The sequence below is a fragment of the Thalassophryne amazonica genome, chromosome 4 (assembly GCF_902500255.1).
Source record: "Thalassophryne amazonica chromosome 4, fThaAma1.1, whole genome shotgun sequence".
Taxonomy (NCBI): Eukaryota; Metazoa; Chordata; class Actinopteri; order Batrachoidiformes; family Batrachoididae; genus Thalassophryne; species Thalassophryne amazonica.
Window position 1 is genome coordinate 22,334,948 of NC_047106.1, and position 12,361 is coordinate 22,347,308.

The 12,361-nt window shown below is 40.9% G+C and overlaps 1 protein-coding gene across 1 annotated transcript; it reads right to left on the minus strand.

Moving 5' to 3' along the window:
* Window positions 1-10,045: 10,045 nt before the first annotated feature.
* On the minus strand, window positions 10,046-10,581 carry gemin7 (gem (nuclear organelle) associated protein 7). Its single transcript, XM_034168897.1, has one exon. The coding sequence runs from the start codon at window positions 10,529-10,531 to the stop codon at window positions 10,145-10,147; it is 387 nt and encodes a 128-aa protein (XP_034024788.1). The 5' UTR covers window positions 10,532-10,581; the 3' UTR covers window positions 10,046-10,144.
* Between the last annotated feature and the right edge of the window lie 1,780 nt (window positions 10,582-12,361).

Genomic DNA, 12,361 nt, shown 5'->3' on the forward strand with positions numbered 1-12,361 from the left:
AATAGACCACATTTAACTGTTTTAGTCTGTGGTGCAATTGAAGGTGCTATATTATTTTTTCTTTTTGAATTTTCATGCTTAAATAGATTTTTGCTGGTTATTGGTGGTCTGGGAGCAGGCACCGTCTCTACAGGGATGGGGTAATGAGGGGATGGCAGGGGGAGAGAAGCTGCAGAGAGGTGTGTAAGACTACAACTCTGCCTCCTGGTCACAACTACATTTTGTTTTAAAAAAATCACAACAGTAATTGACATTGATATGACATTGAATACCCCAATTATGTTTTGATTATTTTACTGATATTTTATTCAGAGATATTTTAAAACATTAGAAAAAAACGTTTCTTTACCATTCATTTTTATCATTGAAGATCAAAAGTCTGGGTGTGGGACAAGCACAAAACGGCAATATTTGCATATAATTATGCTGACAAAAAGGTGAAAAAGTCATCATAGACTACTAGAACAAAGTTCTTAACACACTTTCATTGTAAAGATAACTATAAAAGTGTGAAATTTCCCCTTTTTTCTGTTTTTCATACAATATGATCAAAGGACATAAGTGCCCGTAGTCTAAGAATCACCCTTATATTGTAAGGCAAAAGCCATACAATAATTACAGAAAAACCCCAACGATCAAAACGACCCCCTATGAGCAAGCACTTGGTGACAGTGGGAAGGAAAAACTCCCTTTTAACAGGAAGAAACCTCCAGCAGAAGCAGGCTCAGGGAGGGGCAGTCTTCTGCTGGGACTGGTTGGGGCTGAGGGGAGAGAATCAGGAAAAAGACATGCTGTGGAAGAGAGCAGAGATCAATCACTAATGATTAAAAGCAGAGTGGTGCATACAGAGCAAAAAGAGGTGAATAAAAAGAAACACTGGGTGCATCATGGGAAACCCCCCAGCAGTCTAAGTCTATAGCAGCATAACTAAGGGATGGTTCAGGGTCACCTGATCCAGCCCTAACTATAAGCTTTTTCAAAAAGGAAAGTTTTAAGCTTAATCTTCAAAGTAGAGAGGGTGTCTGTCTCCCTAATCCGAATTGGGAGCTGGTTCCACATTCTAGTCTTACAAACCCTAGGAACTACAAGTAAGCCTGCAGTCTGAGAGCGAAGCGCTCTATTGGGGTGATATGGTACTAAGAGGTCCCTAAGATAAAATGGGACCTGATGTAAACCTTATAAGTAAGAAGAAGAATTTTAAATTATATTCTAGAATTAACAGGGATCCAATGAAGAGAGGCCAATATGGGTGAGATATGCTCTCTCCTTCTAGTCCCTGTCAGCACTCTAGCTGCAGCATTTTGAATTAACTGAAGGCTTTTCAGGGAACTTTTAGGACAACCTGATAATAATGAATTACAATAGTCCAGCCTAGAAGAAATAAATGCATGAATTAGCTTTTCAGCATCACTCTGAGACAAGACCTTTCTAATTTTAGAGATATTGCGCAAATGCAAAAAAGCGGTCCTACATATTTGCTTAATATGCGCATTGAAGGACATATCACAGTATTACTAGAGGTCAGGGTAATGCCATCCAGAGTAAGGATCTGGTTAGACACCATGTTTCTAAGATTTGTGGGGCCAAGTACAATAACTTCAGTTTTATCTGAATTTAAAAGCAGGAAATTAGAGGTCATCCATGTCTTTATGTCTGAAAGACATTCCTGCAGTTTAACTAATTGGTGTGTGTCCTCTGGCTTCATGGGTTAGATAAAGCTGGGTTTTTCTGTTTAGGTGTTAATGATGGCTTTCGTTTAGCTTTTCTGTATGTAAATCCCATTTCCTTTAGGCAGTTTCTTACAGTTCGGTCACAGACGGTGACTCCAGTTTCCTCCCATTCGTTCCTCATTTGTTTTGTTGTGCATGTTCGATTTTTGAGACATATTGCTTTAAGTTTTCTGTCTTGACGCTTTGATATCTTCCTTGGTCTACCAGTATGTTTGCCTTTAACAACCTTCCCATGTTGTTTGTATTTGGTCCAGAGTTTAGACACAGCTGACTGTGAACAACCAACATCTTTTGCAACATTGCGTGATGATTTACCCTCTTCCCTCTTTTAAGAGTTTGATAATCCTCTCCTTTGTTTCAATTGACATCTCTCATGTTGGAGCCATGATTCATGTCAGTCCACTTGGTGCAACAGCTCTCCAAGGTGTGATCACTCCTTTTTAGATGCAGACTAACGAGCAGATCTGATTTGATGCAGGTGTTAGTTTTGGGGATGAAAATTTACAGGGTGATTCTATAATTTTTTCCTCAGAATTGAGTGATTCCATATTTTTTTCCCTCTGCTTGGTCTAAAAAATTAACCGTTACTGCCACAATTTTTTTTTTCCTGATTTCTTATAGTGTTTCTTAAAGCCAGAAAGTTGCCATTTGAAATGACTTTAGTTTTGTGTCATGTCTGTGATCTGCTTTTTTTTCTACAAAATTAAACAACTGAATGAACATCCTCTGAGGCTGGTGATTCCATAATTTTTGCCAGGGGTTGTAGATAAATATGATTCAAACCACTGCAGCGCAGTGCCTTTAATACCTATGGCATGCTCTAATATCTGTAATAAATGTTTATGGTCAACAGTATCAAAAGCTGCACTGAGGTCTAACAGGATGAGCACAGAGATGAGTCCACTGTCTGAGGCCATAAGAAGATCATTTGTAACCTTCACTAATGCTGTTTCTGTACTATGATGAATTCTGAAACCTGACTGAAACTCTTCAAATAGACCATTCCTCTGCAGATGATCAGTTATGTGTTTTACAACTACTGTTTCAAGAATTTTTGAGAGAAAAGGAAGGTTGGAGATTGGCCTATAATTAACTAAGATAGCTGGGTCAAGTGATGGCTTTTTAAGTAATGGTTTAATTACTGCCACCTTAAAAGCCTGTGGTACATAGCCAACTAATAAAGATAGATTGATCATATTTAAGATCGAAGCATTAATTAATGGTAGGGCTTCCTTGAGCAGCCTGGTAGGAATGGGGTCTAATAGACATGTTGATGGTTTGGAGGAAGTAACTAATGAAAATAACTCAGACAGAACAACTGGAGAGACAGAGTCTAGCCAAATACCAGCATTACTGAAGACAGCCAAACATAAAGATATGTCTTTGGGATGGTTATGAATATTTTTTTCTCTAATAGTTAAAATTTTATTTGCAAAGAAAGTCATGAAGTCATTACTAGTTAAAGTTAAAGGAATACTCGGCTCAACAGAGCTCTGACTCTTTGTCAGCCTGGCTACAGTGCTGAAAAGAAACCTGGGGTTGTTCTTATTTTCTTCAATTAGTGATGAATAGTAAGATGTCCTAGCTTTACGGAGGGCTTTTTTATAGAGCAACAGACTCTTTTTCCAGGCTAAATGAAGATCTTCTAAATTAGTGAGACGCCATTTCCTCTTCATCTTACGGGTTATCTGCTTTAAGCTGCGAGTTTGTGAGTTATACCACGGAGTCAAGGATTTCTGATTTAAGGCTCTCTTTTTCAGAGGAGCTACAGCATCCAGAATTGTGCTCAATCAGGATGTAAAGCTATTGACGAGATAATCTATCTCACTCACAGAGTTTAGGTCGCTACTCTGCACTGTGTTGGTATTGAAGAACATAACAAAGAAGGAATCATATCCTTAAACCTAGTTACAGTTCTTTCAGAAAGACTTCTACTGTAATGAAACTTATTCCCCACTGCTGGGTAGTCCATTAAAGTAAATGTAAATATTATTAAATGATCAGACAACAGGGGGTTTTCAGGGAATACTGTTAAGTCTTCAATTTCAATGCCATATGTCAGAACAAGATCTAAAGTGCGGTTAAAATGGTGGGTGGACTCATTTACATTTTGAGCGAAGCCAACTGAATCTAATAATAGATTAAATGCAGTGTTGAGGCTGTCATTCTCAGCATCTATGTGGATGTTAAAATCACCCACTATAATTATCTTATCTGAGCTAAGCACTAAGTCAGACAAATGGTCTGAAAATTCACAGAGAAACTCACAGTAACGACCAGGTGGACGATAGATAATAACAAATAAAACTGGTTTTTGAGATTTCCAATTTGGATGGACAAGACTAAGAGTCAAGCTTTCAAATGAATTAAAGCTCTGTCTGGGTCTTTGATTAATTAATAAGCTGGAGTGGAAGATTGCTGCTAATCCTCCTCCTCGACCCGTGCTTCGAGCATTCTGACAGTTAGTGTGACTCGGGGGTGTTGACTTAAACTAACATAATCATCCTGCTGTAACCAGGTTTCTGTAAGGCAGAATAAATCAATATGTTGATCAATTATTATATCATTTACTAACAGGGACTTAGAAGAGAGAGACCTAATGTTTAATAAACCACATTTAACTGTTTTAGTCTGTGGTGCAGTTGAAGGTGCTATATTATTTTTTCTTTTTGAATTTTTTTTATGCTTAAATAGATTTTTACTGGTTATTGGTCTCTACGGGGATGGGGGTAATGGGGGGATGGCAGGGGGAGAGAAGCTGCAGAGAGGTGTGTAAGACTACAACTCTGGGGTAGTGAAGACATTTGTGAATTCTCTAGATCTATGAAATATACCAGAAATTCTAGAAAATCACTGAAATTTACAGTGTGTATTTGGGCCCATGTGGAGAGCCTAGGTCACCAATAGGTGGGCCATGGTCTGAGCTGGAGCTAGATGGGACCATTTTTGTTTTAAGCTGTGCAACTTTTCTTCAATTTCAATTAATTTATATAGCTCCAAATCACAACAAAGCTGCCTTAAGGCGCTTCACACATGTAAGGTCTAACCGTACCAACCCCTAGAGCAAGCACACAGGCGACAGTGGGAAGGAAAACTCCCTCTGATGATATTGAAGAACAAACCTCAAGCGGAGGTCGTGGGTTCAATTCCTGTGGCCTTTCTGTGTGGAGTTTGCATGTTCTCCCTGTGTTTGCATGGGTTTCCTCTGGGTGCTCCGGTTTCCTCCCACATCCAAAGACATGCGGGTTAGGTGGATTGGAATCTTTAAAATTGTCCATAGGTGTGTGTGTGTGTGTGTGGGTGTCTGCGTTTGTTTGTCTCTTTGTGGCCCTGCGACAGACTGGCCCCACCCCCACCCCACCCCCCTTTTTAAAGTCTGGCTACGGGCCTGTAACTGTCGCATTAATTGACCTACTGTGACAATTTCCAATTGCTTTTCCCCGTCTTCTGCTTCTTCTTCTTCTTGAAGCTGAATTTTTATCGTGTCAATCGCTGTATCATGAAAAAAGACCCTAAAAATACACCAACCAGAGGTCAGACAATTATTTTAGTCATGGTCAACGTCTGATTAGTTTAGTTTTGTTTTTTTGAGTTATCAGACATTTGGCAGGAAGTGAGAGGGCCACAAACAGGATGGAGCGGAATGTGCTTCCTGTTCACCGCTGGTGTTTTACAGGGCAGATTATTGTACCATCATGACTGACGCACTGATACGCTGACACACACACGTGCTAAGAGGCAAGAATGTTTTTCCACTGAAATCAGGGAGCACCAGACCGTCAGGAAAGAGGAACAGTGAGAAGAGATAGCGTGCCATTGTGCCTCAATGTACCACCGCAAATTATAACTAAGGCCTCTGAAAAAAATTTTTTGACCAGTTTACAGCCAACATTTAAAACATTTGTCATTTTACCTTCGTGTTACCAAATAAGTATTGCTTGGTAGTTTTTTCAAACTTCAGTCCTGTAGGTGGTACTGTTCATCTTCAAGCCAAGTCTGGGAGCATGCACTGATGCCACGCTTCACCACATTCCACACCATAGCAGAACTCCCTTGGGTCCTGGATGGCAACCACCCAGGCAGACAATTCACTCCCAATTCAAGAAAGGATTGATCTATCTGCTGTAGTCAGGTGAAGTGTGGGCGCACTCAGCCTACTCCTGCCACTTGGGTCCTCAACACTGATGCACTTCCATACTGGATCACATCGCAGCAGATAACAGAATATTTGAATTTTTCAAATGGTGAGAACAAGCACCAATTTCAGCTCAAATACTCCTTAAGGTGCCCTTACACTTGCTCGACTTCGATCCGTGCACTTGCACACACTCTGCCGTGCAGGAGAGTAAACTCAATGCCGTTGTAAACTGTGCGCAGCTTCATGCACGTGTGCAAAGAAAATTTTGAAATGTTCAAAATCTCTGTCACGCATTAATTACATGAACATTGCACAATTAAAAAAACACTGCATATGAGTGCGATTGAGTCAGCACACCATGTCACAGCTCGTCTGAACGATTGTGAGATGTTAAATCCATCACAAAAATACTTCTACAGCTACTCATAAGAAGGAATGAACATGCAACTGTTTTACCAAGTTACTGCAATATAAACATGACAAATAATTACCTCTTAGATTGTTACAAGTACGTTCTCCACCTCATGAAGTGCATGACAGAGAGAAAAAAGCGGCAGCTGGAACGGTCCTCCGTGATTCTGGAAGTGATTAGAGCTGTTTCCAACAGCCAACTTCTGAGAGAAAATGATTAATCCGCTAGGAAATAATTATTTTATATACACATTGTCCAGCACACAAAGTGCGGCGTCCAGCTGGTGGCATTGTTACGACGAAGTGCACAAGAATACGGAGCCAAAATGCATGCAAGTGTCAGAACACCTTTAGACATTACTCTTTTGAAAAAACTGTCTGTCATTTAAGGAATTACACAGGGGTCAAAATTAAAAGATGCTCCAATCATATTGAAAACTACACATTATTAGTCTGATCATAAATATTCCAAAAAGGTATAGTTCAGACTATCTGTGACTGAATGTTATGGAGTTACGGGGCAAAAACAGTAAGAATTGTGACAAAGATCCATTTCAGTTTATACAGGGGTCAAAAGTTAAAGTTGCTCCAATTTTGGTAAATAAGTGGTGCAAATTATTGGTGGGCGGACCATATTTTTCTTGACCTTAACCTTTTAGCAGACTACTCCAAAACTGAATCACCTTTATATATCTATCTGGTTGATATTCCCACCAAGTCTAAAGGAAATCCATTCAGCCATTTTTGAGTTATGTTGTCCACAGACACATGAAAGTGAAAACAATACCCTGCTATCTCGTGGGTGCTCTGGAAACTGGGAGACTGTGTAGCACCAGTGTGAGCTTGAGAACCTGAGGCTGAAACAGGGTTTAAATAGTAGTTGTCACTTTTCCGATAGGGCTACAAAACTTCTAGGGAGGTGGAAACTGCCCCATCAAGTCACTGCATCCACCACCGAGCCGCAGATGTGTGAAAGATAAATTATTAGTAATGTTATGAGCCGCACTGCTGCTGCTGAAACATGGACGATCTGACAGCAGCGATCCAAGTGAGCGATGTGCAGGCTCCTGCTCAAAGAACAGCAGGCTCGACTCTATGAAATTAACATTGGTCGTCCTTCAGGCTGCCTGATTGAATCACATAGTCTTGATGACGTCACGAGAGCTTTAAGTCATATTTTGGATTAGGGAGGGAGAAGGAGAGAGCATGAGTCACTGCCTCATTGATGAGTGTCTCCACTGAGTGGTCAGATAATTCAGCCTCCAAAAAAAAAGGGAGGGAGACAGAGTAGAGGCACTGCACGCCCGCTTAATGGCACTCAAATAAAATGACTTATTGGGAACTTGCAAAACACTCCTTTTAGGAAGATTAAACAGTACTGATTCCCCCTCCTCCTCCTCGCTGTGAGACCGGCACTAAACAATGATAAATACGCCTCTGCTCCATTTTATTTATGACACAGGATTTAAATACCTCAGCAGACATACGCTGCATGTTGCCAACTAACACACGGCCACAAATGAGCCAGCAGGAACATATAGACAGGCTGTGGATCACGTTATTTAAATAAGGCAGTTTAAAAATCTCACATAAGTTTTTGTAAATGCTTGTTTTTTGGTCCATCGATAAAAATATCATAAAAACTATAACCGGTATCGGCACAGATTTAAAAACCTTGTGCCAATAAATTGAATTCATGATTGATTCTTATAGTGACCTTATTCTGACCCACAAAAAGTCCAGAATTCAACTTTTTTTTACCATGAGGTCAAAAGGTCACGTGCCCACTACCACTCCTTTCTTCCTGCCTGTGCATGCTACTTTTTAATGTGAAAACATTTGCAATCTACAACTGTTTAAATGTGGTAACGGAATGCTTTTTCTGATAACACAAGCATCACCATGGATACAGCCAAAAAAAAAAGACAAACTCCTCCAACTGCTTAGATCTCAGCAGCCACTGAGACTAGAGAAAGAAAAAACAAAAACAAGTTACACTTAAAATACTCCAAACTCTCCATTACAAAAAAAATTACTGGAAACACCACATTTGACCTTTGACCTTGATCAAATTATTCCTCACTGTGCACCAATTACAGATCAGCAACTCATCAATAAATAATGATGAGAAATGGTTTGTATTTGTGAAGAATTTGACACTACACTGCCATTTCAAAATCTTCATGGGAGGCAGACTGCGACTTTGGAATGACTCGCCTGGTTTGTGGTTATACTGCATGACGTAACTGTTTCAGAAATACATAAAGCATCCAGAGATGTGGAGCATCCTTAAGGAGGTGGTTGCCTAAGAGACAGTTTCCTGCCTCGTGGAAAAGTCACCCTTGACCTTCACCCGAGTGATGCTGACCTTGCCAGACAATCACAGACTCCACCTGCACGTGTGCTAAGCTTGGCCCAAATTGGTTTTAATGGTATATTTCTCAACCCAAATGACCTTTGAACTCTGCAAGGACAATTCCAGAGCAGCAGAACCAAGATTTTTTTTTGGGGGGGGGGGGGGGGGAGCGGGCATGAGAGAAGAAGAAACAAAAGAAGAAAGTCCTGAGAGGTCAACAAACAAAAAATATGACCTTCACCCTGACTGACATTTGGCAAATTTGTCTTGGCACTTCAGTAAGTCACCTTCATTGAGGCTACATTTGGTGTGACAGAATCTAAACTGACCTTTGCCAAAATGAACCCATTCGGTGTCATTCCAGGCTTGACCTTCATTCATAAATCAACTTTGTTAGAATGTTGATGTTACTCAAAGTATAGTATGATTCCGTAAAATTCACCATTCATTTCATGCTCATCACAACCCAGACACACCGTCAGTCGCTGCACATGCAAGAACACGTAAACTCCAACAGAAAGGAATCGAAATCAGGCAGCGACTTGAGCCAAAGATTGACTTTCTGCCAGTAATTTGCTCAGACTGTCGGAAAACATCTATCCTGCATTTTAACAAAAACATCTCACCTTTGAAAATTGCTAAATGTGCTTTTTAACGGCTGTGGGACCAAAAACGGTGTCCTGCAGTTCATCTTACATAACTTTCTTTTTTAATTTCTCACTCATGTTTTTAAAAAAAACACAACAAAGAGCTTTTTTGCCACAGCACTTGTCTTGAATTTCAACCTTAAAAAAAAAAAAAAAGCTTGATGGTGGTAAAAGTATCTTTCAGAACTTTCTGCTCAGCATAAACATATCACACAAAAGGTCAGACCAAGAACATCAAGACCTTTGGCTCCCTCTTGTGTCAAAAAGGGAGAACTGCTTTGAGGTGTCTTCACGCCACGAGTAAATTCTACAAGAGCGGAATTACAATGAGAGCAAATTATTAATGGAAAGCTATTAAGACCTCTTATTCTGTTACTACAGAATTGACTGTTTTCCTGCTTTTTGATTACATGAAGAAATGTGGCAGCGGTGGGATTTGAACCGGGAACCTTCCGCACTGAAACCAAGCGCACTAACCACTGGCCACCAAACGCTTATAGAAATGACCACAAATGACCGTGGATGAACTTCTCACCTTCATAATATAAATTTAGAGACTTCAGAGTGCAAATATTAAAAAAAAAAAAAAAAAAACAGAAAAAGAAAAAGAAAGCAAATAGGAACAATGAGACTCCCAAATATGGATATAACTCATATTTACTCCATGATGTAATTTACTTCAACCTACAACTTCCCACACCCCATGCTGACGTGTTCAAATGCCTGGTTTTGTCCAAAATATAAATATAAATTTTTCAGTGACAGAAAACTCAAAACACTTCAGGAGCCATTGGCTATAATCTTCATTTTAAGAAAAAAAAAAAAAAAAAAAAATCAAAAAACAAAAGACAAACAAACATGTTCACAGCTGAAAGGTGTATGAGATGACATCCTGACACCTGATCAGTGCCTCTTTTTGCACGCCGATGGGAGTTTGCAGGTCTGACACCTGGAAGTTGAGCACATCGATGTCAGACGTGCCGAAAGTGGCCTCCACCTTCACCTTCTCGTGCATGTGGAACTGAACCTTCCTGTTGGCCGTGGACAGGAGACACCTGAGAAAACGTTCCCTCAGCACAGACCGTGCGTGCTGCTCTCTCTGCAGCTCATCGGCATCCGTCTGTGACTCTGCGGAGGCGGGAATGGAGGGACGACACAGAGCGATGAAGCGGGGCGACGAAGGGTCAAATCCTCTGCTGTTGGGTTCTGGGCCTTTTGGCAGTCGAAGCACAGGCACTGGTGTTCCCATGATGATTTCCACTGGCAACGTCAACAAACACAAGCTCAATGAAGGAACAGCAATTTCCTGATAACAATGCAGTAACTTTTAATAGGAAACCCTAGAGGTCAGCGTTCAGGAAGACCCCCCCCCCCTCCCCCACCTGCATACTGTTTCTGCTTTATATGCATTAATTAAATTCAAGTGTACTATTAACTCATTAGATCAATAGTTGGCACAACTGTCTAATCAGCTGTTAAATAAGGCTTCAAGTAATAAAGCGTTTGGTGAAACAATTGGCTGTGAGGCTCTTTGAAGTGTCAAATCACGACTCTGTAGTGATGCACAGGTCTGCAACATGCAGGTGAGCAGGTGTGAGCAAGCTTGGACAGAAAATATTGTGTGTGTGCGATTCAAAATGTGAAAGTTCCACTCAGAAATGAATAATTTCCAGATACATTAGTCTAAGACGCGATTACCTCCAACTATTCTTCCCCGCTCCCTCTCTTACATGTGCACACTACTCCATGTTCTTCACTGCATAAAAAGTGCATAAATCTGAAATATTCATAGTAGAGGAGCCAGGTCCCAGAAAGACCCTTATTTAACACGTTAGTTCAACCAAAGACCTAGAAAAATGTGACTTGCACCATGTATTTCCCTAAGCACTCGATAGAGTACAGTGAGGAAAATAAGTATTTGAACACCCTGCAATTTTGCAAATTCTCCCACTTAGAAATCATGGAGGGGTCTGAAATTTTCATCTTAGGTGCATGTCCACTGTGAGAGACATAATCTAAAAAAGAAGCCCTCTTATTCTGCACTCTTTACCTGTATTAATTGCACCTGTTTGAACTTGTTCCCTGTATAAAAGACACCTGTTCACACACTCAATCAATCACACTCCAACCTGTCCACCATAGCCAAGACCAAAGAGCTGTCTAAGGACACCAGGGACAAAACTGTGGACCTGCATAAGGCTGGGATGGACTACAGGACAACAGGCAAGCAGCTTGGTAGAAGATAACTGTTATGATTATTTATTAGAAAGTGGAAGAAACACAAGATGACTGTCAATCTCCCTCAGTCTGGGATTCCATGCAAGATCTCACTTTGTGGGGTAAGGATGATTCTGAGAAAGCTCAGAACTACACAGGAGGACCTGGTCAATGACCTGAAGAGAGCTGGGACCACAGTCACAAAGATTACATTAGTAACACATGATGCTGTCATGGTTTAAAATCCTGCAGGGCAGCAAGGTCCCCCTACTCAAGCCAGCACATGTCCAGGCCCGTTTGAAGTTCACCAGTGACCTGGGAGAAGGTCATGTGGTCAGATCAGACCAGAATAGAGCTTTTTGGAACCAACTCCACTTACCATGTTTAGAGGACGAGAACAACCTCAAGAAAACCATCCCAACTGTGAAGCATGGGGGTGGAAACATCATACTCTGGGGGTGCTCTTCTGAAAAGAGGACAGGATGACTGCACCGTATTGAAGGGAGGATGGATGGGGTCATGTCTTGCGAGATTTTGGCAAACAACCTCCTTCCCTCAGTAAGAGCATTGAAGATGGGTCATGGCTGGGTCTTCCAGCATGACAATGACCCCAAACACACAGCCAGGGCAACTAAGGAGGGGCTCTGTAAGAAGCATTTCAAGGTCCTGGAGTGGCCTGGCCAGTCTCCAGACCTGAACTCAATAGAAAATCTTTGGAGGGAGCTGAAACTCCAAACCTGAAAGATTTGGAGAGGATCTGTATGGAGGAATGGACCAAAATCCCTGCTGCAGTGTGTGCAAACCTGGTGAACAACTACAAGAAACGTTTGACCTCTGTAATTGCAAACAAAGGCTACTGTAC